General features: G+C 38.5%; 1 protein-coding gene across 1 annotated transcript in view; it reads right to left on the bottom strand.

Annotated features, from left to right (window-relative positions):
• LOC143710594 (polyunsaturated fatty acid 5-lipoxygenase-like) overlaps positions 1 to 16,237 on the bottom strand; it is a 214,527-nt gene that overhangs the window by 50,707 nt on the left and 147,583 nt on the right. The window contains exon 7 of the mRNA XM_077201563.1: positions 7,963 to 8,075. Coding sequence (XP_077057678.1) covers positions 7,963 to 8,075 — 113 coding nt within the window. The remainder of the gene's footprint in view (positions 1 to 7,962; positions 8,076 to 16,237) is intronic.

Genomic DNA, 16,237 nt, shown 5'->3' with positions numbered 1-16,237 from the left:
TCAACCACTTCTGTCCTGATTGTTTTTCAAGGGTAGGGTCTATGAGCGAGTAAATGCATGGGCTTTTTCAGATCTTTCGATCTAAAGGACAAAATAAGCTTGCTTGATTTACATATGAACGCGACCGGAGACATACATTTACTCTGTTACATTTCCAAGTAAATTTTTTGATTTTTTTTACTTTTAAGCAGGGCTCCAAACTGGTTCAAGGAACGAAAACCGGAAACAAAATAAATTTTGACAGGAACATAACCAGAACGAAAACAAAATCAAATTTAATCATTCAGAAACGCTTATTTGAAATGGCCATTAACCGGTAATAACGTTATTTTATCATTTTGTTTAATTTGGCAGTCAACCAATCACAAATTCAAATAGTAAGGCCTATGCAAATGTGACATTGATGCATCAAACTTGAGTAAATGTCCGCGCCCAGCTGTTAAATCATCATCATAGGTAAGTCGCAATGGCAATACGCTGACGTTAGTTTTTCAGAGGATATGTCACAACTGTCAAGTATTAGGCTGTAAGGCGGGGGCAGAAAGTCTGGGCTCTCATTAAAATTAACATTTGAACTCCCTCTTGTATATGTAACAGAAACATCCGAGACGCAGCACACAATGCAGTTCACACCTTACTCTTACAGTCTCATCATATCCCCCTGCTCCCCCTCACCTAGAACCCACTGAAAACCCATGCAATGTTATCCCAGCAAACAAATTTAGGTTCTGGGAACGTTCTGGGAACGTTAGTTTTTGGTTCCCAGAACGTTCCTAGAACTTTCCCTTAACGTCCTTACGTTATAAAAATGGAACCTAAAAATAACCTACATGGAACGTTCCTATAACGTTCTTGTTTGGTTCCCAAAAAAATAACCTCATGGGACCATTCGGGAACGTTAGGGGAACGTTCTGTGTTTGCTGGGATGCGTGTACAAAAAGTTACTATACATGTTTGGTGTTTCTATACACGTTTGGTGACACAGTTAAAGTGTCTCAGTGCACCTGGTAAAATGGTCTCATTCTCCCAACCATAATGAAAAGCTAAAAGAAGTTATAAAATATGAGAAAAGTGATGTGTCCCTTAAAGGTGTTCCCTTCCCCAGATCCTCCATTCAAACTACTTCCTGTATGTAAAACAAGAACCCATTCAAGTACAAATTCAGCTGTAAGCCCTTCAATATAGGACCAAAATCTAATTTTAATGACAGACACCCCCATTTGGTAAGAATATTGAATTATCTGGATTTATAAGGAAAAGGAGCAAAAAGGTTCAGGAAGTCTGTAGGTTGACTTCCCACACAACCGCTGTGTGTAATTTTCGTTGCCAGGTAATAATTTCTACCAATTCCTCGATTTCTGAATTGTTGTTATGATATGATTAAAGGATAACTAAACACTAAAACAACTTTTTTTAGTTAATGATCTGTAAGAATGGAGCTTCATAAATGCTGTTCATTGATTCAAGTACATTTTTTGACATTTGGGTTTAAAGTGTTTTAATTCTACAATATATGGTGTAAAAACGTCTGAGTGCTGTCCTCTTCAGGTTGAACGGTGGCTACTGCAGTTGGATTTTCGAGTTGTGGTATGCTCTGATGTCAGAGCCCTTGCCTATAGAGAAATGCGTCTCAGGTGCACGCCCCCTCTCCGCTGGGCTCCGCCCACTTTTCCAGCATTTTTCAAATATTGCCAGTGGGTGGAGTCAGGCTCTGACCAGGGGTTTAGTTACCCTTTAACTGATGATTTTATTCTTATGAATTGGATTTTGAATTATTGCTTCATTACCTGGTCAATATATTGTAAACCTTTGGTTTTATTCTGTCTGACTCTAAAATTGTTGTTCCCACAAGTTTGCGTCAGATTAGTGACGACTAATATTTGGCATCTATTGAAGTGTACTTGTTTTTGCAAAGACGAGTTATTTTCTGTTTAGGGCAGCAAACGCCTGCTTGACCAACCTAAATATGGGTGCGTCTGTTTTACCTCTGTTATAATTTAATGTTACTTTAGATAAGTGTACGTGAGAAATCACGGGTTTGGCCAATCCAAAAGCTATCATAAGAGAAGTTAAATTGGTCGACTTACATCTTTAATAGTGTCCAAAACCGATTAAATTAAATTCAAGTGTATGTAAATTCAAGGGGGCTATAAAAAAGGTATCTTTGATTGTGTAAGCATGACATGTGGCAAATCAGGTATATAGCCAACTACCTCTGTTTAAACTGGCGAGATTGTGTCGTGAGACCCGTAGAAGACGCAAGGACCTCGAAGTGACATAGCTTCCTAATCTGAGTGGGTAAAACATAATTAAAGAGTTAAAAAGAATAATTAAACATTTGCTCATTTTAAATGATGCCCGGACATCATTAAAACCTTTTTCATTTATGGAGTCAGATGAAATAACGATAGCGTAGCCTACGATACCGCGACTGGAAGACTACAGAAAGAATACAAACAACCCCATTTCTGTCTCCGGCAGTGGAGTAATACCGTACCTCACAAAACATCCAATACAAGTCAATGGAGTTGGACAAAAACTACGATAAAACCTGTTGGAAAGCATCTTTTGCAGTGATTTTTGTTTGAGCCTAACATAGTCCTGGACCGGCGCGGTATAGAGGTCTTAAAAACCACAGAGCGTGCCTTAGCCTCCCGAAACTTCCAGACCACGTCTCAACGTATGTGCCAAAAAGCTAGGCAGGCGAAACTGGCCCATCAAGGATAGAACAATCACCACAGCAATATGTTTGGTGGCAGGGAGACCCAATACTCCTGTATTTAGTGACATCCTCTTGTGATCCGATTGACCAGGTGTAAACTGGTGTAGGGTTGAAAATAATCAAAGATATTTGAAAATGAACAAAGACATTTGCTTTTACTGAAATTAACAAAGACATTTGCTTTTACTGTTTCGACCCCCCTCCTTCTTACACCAATGACCATTTGGACTTGCTAAAGACAAAGAGGTGCTGATAGTGCTCAAGGCCTGGAGACCAAGATATGTGGACATTGGGTGTCTTCTAATTGTCACACCTTTAGTACGATGGGGGACGTTGTAATTATCTGATTGGTCAGGCTGAACGTCTCACATTTGGGTTTTAGTCACATGGTCAGGGAAAAGATAAAAGAAGATTGTAACAGTTACTCTGTCTCTATATCACTGGATCCCTTTCTTGGGGCTCTCTCTCTCTTTGCTTCTGTTGTTTGTCTCTTAATCTCGACTCTCTCTCTCTCTCTCTCTCTCTCTCTCTCAACATTTTACATATATGCTGGGTACAATTAATGGTAGAAGTTTTTTGTATCTCAAACATCTATTTTGTTACTTTTTTAAGTGTAACCATAACCATATTGTCATTAAAAGATTTAAATACCTTTCAATTACAAATAATGTGCTATGTAGTTTAGAATTGGTATTGACTTTGCAGTGCTACCTAAAGTGATACAATAACATCAATGAATAGCAACGCTTTCCCACATATTAAGCTATTGTAACTGCTTATTTCCGTCGTTGGTATAAGTAGCAGTGGATGGTTATAGACTAGAAATGTACAGTCTTCTACCATCGTGCTGACAACGTTTCTTTAGTCATTCAGCAGTCTTGCTGCCTGAACCCCTGTAGGAAATCCCTTACAGATGGTGCCGATACCCGGGATCCCTTGCAGTGCAGCCACATAAATTACATCTTTTGATCTTTACACACAAAGTCAAATCAGCATCTATCTGATTCAGCCTCACAAAACGTAATGCATACAATGTTATTTAAGTCTTTACATCTAGACTTAATTATAACTGTGAATTTCATACAGTAATTGTTTGTTTTTCTTTGGATTTACTTAATCACTTAAGTAATCATTTGTCTCACCAAGTTAAATCTCAAAATGTATGTCGGTATTTCTCATTTTTACCCAAGTACAAATATTTGTATTCTCAATAATGCTTTTGAAACATTTCTGAAACTTATTTGATTTCTGCTTATTTGTATTTTGTCCATTTGACTTGCAACAGTTCTTTTGGACATTAATTCAAATTAATCTCTGTGTTTGGTTACACAGATATTTTGCTAATACTCTTAATGGAAAAGGTTTAAAACCAGCAATTTGTTGTTTTGTTATAATGCAATTAATTTAAATTTTTTCAGAAAAAATATAAGAGCTTGTAAGATCTTTTATTCTCGCTGTGACCATCTTTTAAAGTACATCAAATTGAGGGCTTTTTGACAGAGACAAATTTTAATCTGACCATATCAAACCTCTGACCAATGACAAATGCCATATGTATGCTTTTGTTGCGCTATATGCTCTTTTAAATGACAGTATCCCTTCTACCCAAGTTCACATCATGTGTCCTGCCTCAGAAAGAAGAACAATCGTTTGCTCCCAGATTCAGTACCTGTTCTTGTGAAGTTTTGACATGTTTGAGGGTATGATAGGAGCTGTTCACCTGATAGTATCAGCTGCAGGTCTGAAAGGAGAACAAAGACTGAAGATTGACCAACTGCTATTGCAACAAGCCTGGAAGAAAAGTCTGAAGATGACATCCACACACACCTGGCCATCGACGGTACCGCCTTTTGACTCCATGTGTGTAGCCAACGGTGCCAAGGGAGGAAATTGTAGGGTTGAAAATAATCAAAGATATTTGAAAATGAACAAAGACATTTGCTTTTACTGAAATTAACAAAGACATTTGCTTTTACTGAAATTAACAAAGACATTTGCTTTTACTGAAATTAACAAAGACATTTGCTTTTACTGTTTCGACCCCCCTCCTTCTTACACCAATGACCATTTGGAATTGCTAAAGACAAAGAGGTGCTGATAGTGCTCAAGGCCTGGAGACCAAAATATGTGGACATTGGGTGTCTTCTAATTGTCACACCTTTAGTACAATGGGGGACGTTGTAATTATCTGATTGGTCAGTATGAACATCTCACATTTGGGTTTTAGTCACATGGTCAGGGAAAGGATAAAAGAAGATTGTAACAGTTGCTCTGTCTCTATATCACTGGATCCCTATCTTGGGGCTCTCTCTCTCTTTGCTTCTGGTGCTTCTCTCTCTCTCTCTCTCTCTCTCTCTCTCTCTCTCTCTCTCTCTCTCTCTCTCTCTCTCTCTATCACTGGATTCCTATCTTGGGGCTCTCTCTCTCTTTGCTTCTGTTGTTTCTCTCTCTCTCTCTCTCTCTCTCTCTCTCTCTCTCTCTCTCTCTCTCTCTCTCTCTCTCTCGATCTATCGATCTCTCGATCTCTCTCTCTCTCTCTCTCTCTCACTGGATCCCTATCTTGGGGCTCTCTCTCTCTCTTTGCTTCTGTTGTTTCTCTCTCTCTCTCTCTCTCTCTCTCTCTCTATCACTGGATCCCTATCTTGGGGCTCTCTCTCTCTTTGCTTCTGTTGTCTCTCTCTCTCTCTCTCTCTCTCTCTCTCTCTCTCTCTCTCTCTCTCTCTCTCTCTCTCTCTCTCTCTCTCTCTATCACTGGATCCCTATCTTGGGGCTCTCTCTCTCTCTCTCTCTCTCTCTCTCTCCCTCTCTCTCTCTCTCTCTCGATCTATCGATCTCTCGATCTCTCTCTCTCTCTCTCTCTCTCTCTCTCTCTCTCTATCACTGGATCCCTATCTTGGGGCTCTCTCTCTCTCTTTGCTTCTGTTGTTTCTCTCTCTCTCTCTCTCTCTCTCTCTCTCTCTCTCTATCACTGGATCCCTATCTTGGGGCTCTCTCTCTCTTTGCTTCTGTTGTCTCTCTCTCTCTCTCTCTCTCTCTCTCTCTCTCTCTCTCTCTCTCTCTCTCTCGATCTCTCGATCTCTCGAAACATTTTACATATCCACCTTATTCCTGACAAGCTTTGGGCGGCACTTCCGGTTTGGGGGACTTCCATTCAAAAAGACTGAAACAAATCATTTCAAATCATAAGGTTGCCCTACAAATAAAGCTGATCCGTCAGTTTAACTTAATGAGCTATCAGTTTTCTTTCATGTTTTATCTAAGAATAACGTAGCACTTGGTGTTTTAACGTGACATGCTATAACAAGAATATCTAAGACCTCTGCATTCTTTTTCTCATGATTCTTTTCTTTTTTCGTTTTGAATTCCGCTGTAATAGTATGACAAAGGTCAACACATACTGCGCATTTGTGGTCTGTTCTCCCGATTTAATTTACGATGTATACCATTAATAATTCACTGGAATCCTCCCCAAATCCTCACGTCTCGTTCCAGGTTTGGTTAAATACAATTTATTATTTGTCAAAATGACTGAAATCACTTATAAAATAGTATCACGCAATGCTACAATAAAATACCTTTTTATTAAGGCAACGTATGTCACATAATACAGATTACCACAGCGATATTAAACCGACCGATTTTGCTGTGGAAAGATGCTTTTGGGCTTATTCATGGTCTGTTGAAAGTTACCTTGTTGATGCTTTTACACTTTTAAATGTCCTTTTAATGTTCAATGGTTGTAGGGTGAGTAGAATAATGTAATGTCATCGTACACGGTTTAAAAATATATTATTGCGTCCATAGAGCTTAGTCTTTCACTGATTGTTTACAGCTTAACGGAAGTTACACCCATAATTCGCGCAAAGCGTCATGGGGCGCAGGAATACTGTGGATATGCTGACAACGTTTCTTTAGTCATTCAGCAGTCTTGCAGTCTGAACCCCTGTAGGAAATCCCTTACAGATGGTGCCGATACCCGGGATCCCTTGCAGTGCAGCCACATAAATTACATCTTTTGATCTTTACACACAAAGTCAAATCAGCATCTATCTGATTCAGCCTCACAAAACGTAATGCATACAATGTTATTTAAGTCTTTACATCTAGACTAAATTATTACTGTGAATTTCATACAGTATTGTTTGTTTTGTTTTTCTTTGGATTTACTTAATCACTTAAGTAATCATTTGTCTCACCAAGTTAAATATCAAAATGTATGTCAGTATTTCTCTTTTTTTACCCAAGTACAAATATTTGTATTCACAACAGTGTTTTTTGGACATTAATTCAAATTAATCTCTGTGTTTGGTTACACAAATATTTTGTTTATACTCTTAATGGAAAAGGTTTAAAACCAGCAATTTGTCGTTTTGTTATAATGCAATTAATTTAAATGTTTTCAGAAAAAATATAAGAGCTTGTAAGATTTTTTATTCTCGCTGTGACCATCTTTTAAAGTACATCAAATTGAGGGCTTTTTGACAGAGACAAATTTTAATCTGACCATATCAAACCTCTGACCAATGACAAATGCCATATGTATGCTTTTGTTGCGCTATATGCTCTTTTAAATGACAGTATCCCTTCTACCCAAGTTCACATCATGTGTCCTGCCTCAGAAAGAAGAACAATCGTTTGCTCCCAGATTCAGTACCTGTTCTTGTGAAGTTTTGACGTGTTTGAGGGTATGATAGGAGCTGTTCACCTGATAGTATCAGCTGCAGGTCTGAAAGGAGAACAAAGACTATTGCAACAAGCCTGGATGAAAAGTCTGAAGATAACATCCACACACACCTAGCCAATGATGGCCTAGCCTTTTTAACTCCATGTGTGTGCCCAACGGTGCCAAGGGGGGAAATTGTTGAACTTAAATGGGGAAGTTGAAAATAATCACAAGATATTTCAAAATGAAAAAAGACATTTGCTTTTACTGAAATTAACAAAGACATTTGCTTTTACTGTTTCGACCCCCCTCCTTCTTACACCAATGACCATTTGGATTTCCTAAAGACAAAGAGGTGCTGATAGTGCTCAAGGCCTGGAGACCAAGATATGAGGACATTGGGTGTCACACCTTTAGTCATTGGCATAAGTAGCAATGGGTGGCAATAGACAAGAAATGTACATTTTTCTACCATCATGCTGACAACGTTTCTTTATTCATTCAGCAGTCCTGCTGCCTGAACCCCCGTAAAATCCACCCTTACAGATAGCCTTTGATAAATTAAACCTGTACTCACTGTCAGAATTATTCATGCCAAAGGAAACATCCTGAACAAATCTTTGAATCTCCATATCTCTTTGAACGGTCTCATCGCTCTCATAGTAGATCTTGACCACAGCAGAAACAAAACTAGGAAGAGGGAAAAGATGACAAATTAATGAAAATAACTTTTATTGGAGTGTATGTGGACTAATTTGTACTTTTGCAATAGTAGTACAGGATCTGAACTGTTGCAACACCTACTTGTGTATTGCATCCCAGATCATCATGCCATCATCTCTATAATAGTACTTGGGCACATCTTTCATTCCTCGAGTTTCTATGTCCTCAGGGAAGCACAGGGATTTGTAGGATAAAGTCTCCATGGCACGTTTAATCACTTCAGACATTCCTTTTGCATTGAGGCTACTAATCTGTGGATACCAAGAATTCAGTTAATATTTTGCCTAAATATTTTCAGCACTTATTTAGCCTACTCGTTTACTTTTTGAAATGTAGGAACTACTAAGGTCTGACAAAGACTAAATAATCAAATATGAATAGAATTGCTTTGAATCAATATGCTGTTTGTGTGGATATATTAAAGTAAAGCTACCTTGCTGATGATCCCGTCTTCACTGATGAGTTTTTCACGAGCCGCTGCATTGATTGCAGTTGTGAAACGAACATGAGGTTTCAGTAACTGTAGGAAGCATTTAAACATGTGCATTAAATCATAAAAACTGATTTAAAAGCACAACCTGAAACAGCAAAAGTGGTTTCCATGTCATTCCCTGGAGGTTTTTGGTTAACATTAAACCATGGATGACAAAAAAGCAAGGATATCAGAACAAGCAACCCTTCATCAATAAATTTGCATATGTGAAACTACAATCTTCAGTTTAGCCCTGAATCTAAATATCATGACTGTATATTGAAAGACATGTACCTTGTATACAGGATGGACTGCTGGGAGCTGTCTGTGCATGGCCATTTCAAAAACCTCTGATATCAGATGTGTCCTGAGAAGGTGCGTGACCAACTGGTGTACAATGAAGTCGGCAGATTTCACCCACATCTTGGCAAGCATCCAATCATATTCATTATCACTCGGGAGAAAGATTGGGCTCTTTTCCCCTGGGTTTTGACTGAGCTGATTCAGATATAATAAAGGCAAGCGGATATTTTTACTTCGGTGAGTAAATTCCCAGCAAAAGCACTTTTATTTTTAATTTATGTTTTCATTTGATACTGGTTATATATGGGACAGATACCTGAATGGCAATTGGCACAATTTGGTCCAATCTGTTCTTGTACAGCAGGCAGAGGGGTGCAGTCAAATACACCTGATCACTGGATGCTGGAACTCCCTTCAGTATTTCATAATCCACTATGTAGATGTTTCCGGCCTGTAAACATGTACACAGGTGCAAAGTTTAGAACTAATAGTTCATGGGTTAAAATAACATGGATTTGAGTCATTTATGTAAATTAAATTATGTGAAGGATGTCAGAATACGCAAGCAAGTCTTGAATTTGATAACTGACCGACTGTTCAAGTGATTTATATCTTAATGTTTCTGACCATTAACTCCTCTTGTAGTGTGACTCCTTTCTCCAGAAAGCCCTCCACCATCTCATGTGTGACTGGAAATTTCACTGGTATTTCCATGCACTTCCTGATCATGACAGGATTGCAGCCATTCAAAAACTGATAGCCGAACATGTAATCCTTACTCCAGTCTTGCATCACGTTCTCTGTCCAGATTTCAAAGGGGAAAATTGAGTCAACTGTCAAAGGATTTACAGGTATGAAAAAAAATGTGCCTCTGCATTGTTGGTTTCTTAAAACAATTGTGTTTTTGTGTATATAGTGTTTGTTTAAATGAAGAAACAAACCTAGTAGAGTGTTCTTGATATTAAAATATTCCAATATTTTTTCAAAATCAGCCATGTCTTTCCAGGAATTAATGAAACCTTTAAATTTGAGAAGAAATGATTTCCCAATCCTGAAAAAGAGTGCATACAGTATAATTATAGACATTAACACTATTTGCACAAATTTAATTCTGGAGAACTGAGGAAAATCTCAGTAACAAATCAACAAGGACTGTGGCCATGACAAACTTACGCTTTCAGGAAATTGAAATCAAACTCAAAAGTTTTTGCTGCATCGAACTGAACTTCTGGAAGAAGATCCTCCATGCTCTTGGGATAGCCTTCGCGCCACAGTTTCCACCTACAACAAGAAAATTTACAACATTTACTTGTACAGTTATACTGTCATGTACACTGATTTTAAGTTAGTTTCACTTTCATGGACTGATTCTGAGTAAGTTAATAAACCTTGTGTTATTTTGATCCTTTTTGCCATTTCTTCTGGACTAATGTGACAGATACCAATAATTACATTTAAAGGTGAAGTGTTTCTATTTTTTTCTTACAGCCCAATTTAATGTGTAGAGACAATTACAAGACTTTTGTCAGTTGCCTTGTGTTTTTCTTTAACAAAAATACAATAAATTGCAATCAATCATTAAAATATTTTATATTTTACCAGTGGCCTGATTTGGGGAATTTTTTAAAAAGTATCAGCATTGGCAGAAAAAAAATTCTTGCTTTTCCAGAGTGATAAGTGACATGGCATTCACAGCTCAGGTAACTGGTTAAAAAAGGGGGAACCGAGCAGATATCCAGCTCAAGTACTGTATTTCCATAGAAATGAATAGAAATCCTCATTGTCTAAGCCCAACGCAGCAGGGGGAAGAGTATCCAAACCAGGGTGTGAACTACGGGCGAGCTCGGCTCCCCTTAATAAGACATGGGCTCCCCTGAAAACGTGATTCGTGAAATTTCGGGGGGCTCAAAAATATTGACAATGTTTTATTTTGACGTGCAATTTCAGTTTTGTGTAATGTGATCATCGTTTATTATGTGTAAAATAGCAAAAATATAATTCATTCATTCATTCATTCATTCATGCATGACGGCGATTTAAACCTAATTCACTTTAATAAAGATAACTATACATGCTATTCTGGTCATGAGCATCAATGTGTGGTGGCGCTGCGGTGCAAATTCATAATGTTTAGTAGCTACATGTTAACTCAAAGATTCTTAGAACAAATATAAACGTTGGAGGCCATTGATCTGCACGCGAAGTCCTTGAAATCCATTCTGTGTTCATGTTATTCCCAATTATATATGTTGTGGCTGGGTTGTTATAGATCTTGCGTGACTCTCGATGTCTTAGGCCTAACTGAACGGAGGAATTATGGTATTCTTCTGTAGCCTGACGAGTAATTTAACACTTGTTCAAGTGAACTCAAAGACAGCCTATTTACAGACTATTTGTGGGTGGCTGTTTGCTGTTTAACTTATCAATTTGTGTCGATAAAGTATAATAGGGTGAATCCTGTATATAGTGCTTGCAAAGTGCATACAATTGTAGCTGATATGTATCTTTGAAGGTCCTTAAAAAAGTGAGGGTTTCATAGCGCAGCGCCGAGCATTCCGCGTCCTTAGTCCTCGGCACGCGCAAGTGCACGACCGCCCCATCCCCGAAAATTTCTACAAACGCGTTCACTTGGTTGGGCCGGTGTTCTGTCACGGGTGTTTGAAGAATACAATCCAATACACAGGTTTATTCAAAGACGCTTCAACAGAATGTCGAACGGAGAGCAACACACTTAACAACATAGACGACACTGAACTCACAAAGAACTGAACATATAGCTACACATTACAGGTGATAATTAGCCTACGGTAATGCACAGCTGAGCATAATTAGTGTCCGTGACAACAAATGAGTGACGAAGGCAGCTAGGTGATGACAAAACATAACGAGTCCAAACACACACACACACACACACACACACACACACACACACACACACACACACACACACACACACACACACACACACACACACACACACACACACACCTGCTACGGACATATGTATATGACAACATACTGTATAGGCTTATGTGACACAATATTATTGTGTCAAGCACACTGAACTGTATGGATAAAGAAAAAAACTGCAACAAATTAATATTGTTCAAGAATGTAGCTAATTGTTTCTTCAAACCTGAATTGTTTCTGTTTAAATTTCAGTTCTTCTCTTCTTTTCTTTTTAAGCAATTCGGTGTCATCCTGAGGCAATCGAGCTAAATGAATGCACAACAAAGAAATATACAGCACACATTTTACACATAGAAAAGACAGCATTTAAGACATGATTCAGTAACAACTGAACAACAACACATTTTTAAAATAATAATGCTTAATTTAAAATTAATGTAGCCTACCAGTGCCTTCTCGGATAATCACTTCCTTTTCGTTTTCTATCCAGGAATGGCAGGGGAACTCGAAGAGTTTTCCAGAGGGTGTTTTCACTTTGATATGCCCACAAAACCACTGAAAATTGCAATAGTATTTCTCCTTTTCAAGTTTCACCTGAACAATGTCTCCAAAGTCCTTCTCCACACAGATGTCGAAGGAGAACTCCTTTAATGACAACTTTTATTAGACACATAAAATGGGGGGGGAAACCAACAAACAAACCAACAAAAAACATGTCTCCACTAGAGTCCACACAGCTGACATGTTTACCTGTTGCAGATTATCCAAGTTTTGTTCACGAAATAGACACAGAACACAGTTAAAACGAGCCATTGGAGGAGGGCTTATTTCATTTGATCTAATTATTTGTCTGCATCATCAGCTGCTACTTGAGAATCTATGTGAAGTGCGTTGTGTTTTAGGGTTAGTGGAAATGTCTGTAAAATAACTGCACAATGTCCTGGTAATAAGCTGGCAGTACTTTTTTGGTTATTTTAGTTATTTATTTATTTGCTTAGTTTAGTTTAAACTAGTTTGATTGAGCTTTTCTGTTTATGTAGGCTACACCATTTTAAAAACATCCTGCGAAGGAATCGCCAAAGCCAATTTTTTGAAGTGCCTAAAATAAAAGTTAGTTTTCCATTGTGGCGAAAGCTTTGTTGGGATCTAAAAAGAAAACGAAGCCATCACTGTCAATAAAATCAAAGTACATCTACTAGCCGTATATTATTGGAAATGTGTCTTTTCTGCATAAACCCTGACTGCGTTTTGTCAGATCAAAATTTTAATCTTTTTGCCACAACACTTTATCATTTTATGTATCATTATTCAATAATGTGATTAGATGCTGTGATCTGTCAATCAAAATGAGATCTTTATTTTATTGTAGACCTAATTAACCATTGGAAGTAATGTTTTCTCGTGCTTTCCTCATAATCCTTAAATGGTGCTATACTGTATTAGCCTACTACTACAGTTTATAAAATTCTGAGCCGAGTCCGTCGCTCCAGACGATTTTTTGTCTTTTAAGGAATTAATGGCTTTTTTAATGAGAGAGGCATCGCAAAAGTGTTGATCTAAAACATTTAACTGGTTTGTGTTAGGTTAAGATTCAAAGAAATCATTCATATGTTGTTGGGGAAACCCAACACAATCTCACTGCTATTCGTACGAATTTTACGAGGTGGCTAATTCGTACGAATTCATACGACATCGCTTGTATGAATTCGTACGATTTTTTACTAAATCATACATATTTTATAAATTGCCAAATTATTATGAATTCGTACGACTGACCCACTCCCGCCCCTAAACCTACCCGGTTTAGACAAATCGTACGAATTGGTCGTGAGACAGCGTTGGAAAATTTAGAGTAAAATGTTCACAAAAGTTTGCAATATTCCTTGGGTCATCACTAATATTAGGCTACTGTAATGATTACAACCTGACCGAACCCTGTCCTGACAAACATTGATATATCCCAGCAAGCAATAGCCGTCATTTCACCGTCTCGGTTAAATATAGACCCGATATAGTCCGGCTATGTGTAACCCACTTCTAGCCAAAATAACATTGAATCTGGTTGCATGTAATTTTTTTCCAAAATAACTTGCAAAATGTATGTATTACATCATGTAAGCCAAGTCAACTGTGATAACAAGGTGTTTGGTTTAATTTCTTTGACATGTTCTGTTCTATAGTCAGCCCGTCTATTTGTAGCCCACTTATAGTCGAAACTGATTAATTGTAGTTTTAATTAATTGTTGGGCAGGCAACGCACGAGATGGTTGATATCCCATCATATTCGCATTAGTAATAATATCTACAAGGTGCCTGTGTAATTTCATGACATGGTCGATCTGTAGTCACGATTTAGCTATGAATTGGATGGGCTATGTGAGCCTGCTTTTAGCCCACCTGCGAGATCGAGGCAATAAGTGGTCGACGTTTAACGGCTTGGCTATAGCCCTGATTTAGACCAGCGATTAGTATAGCCAAAATAGTCTTAACATTGTTTACATGTTTTTCGCCCACGCAGCTTTATGTTTGCTGTCACACATTCATAAAAAAAATCTACGATATTATATGACTGTCTTTCATTTTAAATTAAATCAAAATGCAATTACATTTCTCAACCGCTAGATGGCAACAGCCCTACGGAGATATGACTACTGTCACTGCGAGATTTGACTTAATCGCGATCGCGCGACAAACATTTCCACCATTTTGAAACATTTTAAACGAGCCAGTGCATTGCATTGCATTCAGATGTCGAGGGTTGGAGTTGCCCGGACATCATTGGATCTTTCAAAACTTATGCACTTTAAACCACTGTACTGGTTACGGTTTGGAAAGGTAAAGGTGAAAGCACTTGAATTGCTTCACGCGGAACGGTCGAGTCTTTGCATGCACTTCAGCTCGTTTAAGCTACAATAATTAAGATATTGCTCCTGCAATGCAGGACAAGGATGAAGGTGGGGGAGAAGGGGAACAAAATAGTAAGAAGAAAAACAGGAAAAAGAGAAATAAAACTAGTGATTCACAAGAGTCAGATGGAGGGAGAGATCAGCAGGTAAAGGTGATGAGAAGAAACAGTATCCAGTCAGAAGAGTATAAAGTGATTTTTAAGTTGAAGGAAGGAGAGGCTGGATTTAGTTCTCTCAACCCAATTAGGCTTGCTGGGGCACTGAAGGAAGAGTTGGGTGATGTCCTGAGTGCAAGAATTTTGGGTGATGGGAAACTGCTTGTATTTTGCAAGTCTGTGGCTCAGATGAACAAAGCTGTTTCACTGGATGCGATAGGGAAAAGGCGAGTGGAAGGATTTATTCCAGGGAGCAAGATGGGCTTGAAAGGGGTGATTTATGGGGTTTCTCTGGAGATTTCCATGGTTGAGTTGGTGAGAGGCATAGAGGGGGCGAGGATTGATGAGGCTACACGAATTAAAGTATTTCGTGATGGAGCTAAGCGGGAAACATTAACTGTGGTGGTATCTTTTCAGGAAAGAGCCCTGCCAGAACGAGTGTTCCTAGGTTGTTTGTCATTTAAAGTGCATCCATATAGAAGGCCACCTTTGAGGTGCTTTAAGTGTCAGAGGTATGGACATATTGCGGCTGCTTGTAGAGGAGATAGAAGATGTGGAAAGTGTGGAGGTGAGCATGAGTTATCTGAGTGTAAGGAGAAGGTGGTAAAGTGTGGTACATGTGGTGGAGGGCACATAGCTGGAAATCGTGAATGTGAACAATATAAGCAGGCTATGAGGGTACAGCAGTTCAGGGAGATTAACAAAGGGTTATCTTATGCTGAGGCTGTTAAAAAGGTTGTAACTTGTAGTAAGGTGGTTGACTCAAGAAGGAGAGAAGCGGAAAACCCTCCACCGGTAGCTTATGTAACAGAAGAATCAGTGGTGGTGAGTAAGATGAAATTCCTGTCTTTCATTGTGGATGTGATGTTTCAAGTTTCAAGTTTCAAGTTTGTATTTATTTATATAGCACATTTAAAAACAGCAAACAGGGCTGACCAAAGTGCTGAACAATACACAAGATAAAGAACAAAGACAAACCACACAATAATGACAGAAGCTCACAATGAATTAAAAGCTAAAGAAAAAAAATAGGTTTTAAGAGAGGATTTAAAAACAGTTACAGATTGAGCAGCTCTGATGTAAACCGGAAGGCTGTTCCACAGCCTAGGGCCAGCAACAGCAAAGGCTCTGTCCCCTCTATTCTTTAACCTAGATCTGGGGACAGACAGAAGTCGCTGATCACCAGACCTCAGGTTTCGTGTGGGGTTGTGTGGACAGAGTAGCTCAGACAAATAGCTCGGTGCCAGATTATTTACGGATTTAAAAACAAATAAAATAATTTTAAACTCGATTCTAAAATGCACAGGTAGCCAATGCAGAGATTTTAAGATAGGTGAAACATGATCAAATTTGCGTTTTCTTTTGAGGAACTTTGCAGCAGCG

Source organism: Siphateles boraxobius, unplaced genomic scaffold (assembly GCF_051911475.1).
Source record: "Siphateles boraxobius isolate OS27281-9 unplaced genomic scaffold, OSU_SipBor_1 48, whole genome shotgun sequence".
Lineage (NCBI taxonomy): Eukaryota > Metazoa > Chordata > Actinopteri > Cypriniformes > Leuciscidae > Siphateles > Siphateles boraxobius.
This window is presented reverse-complemented; position numbering and strand designations above follow the sequence as displayed.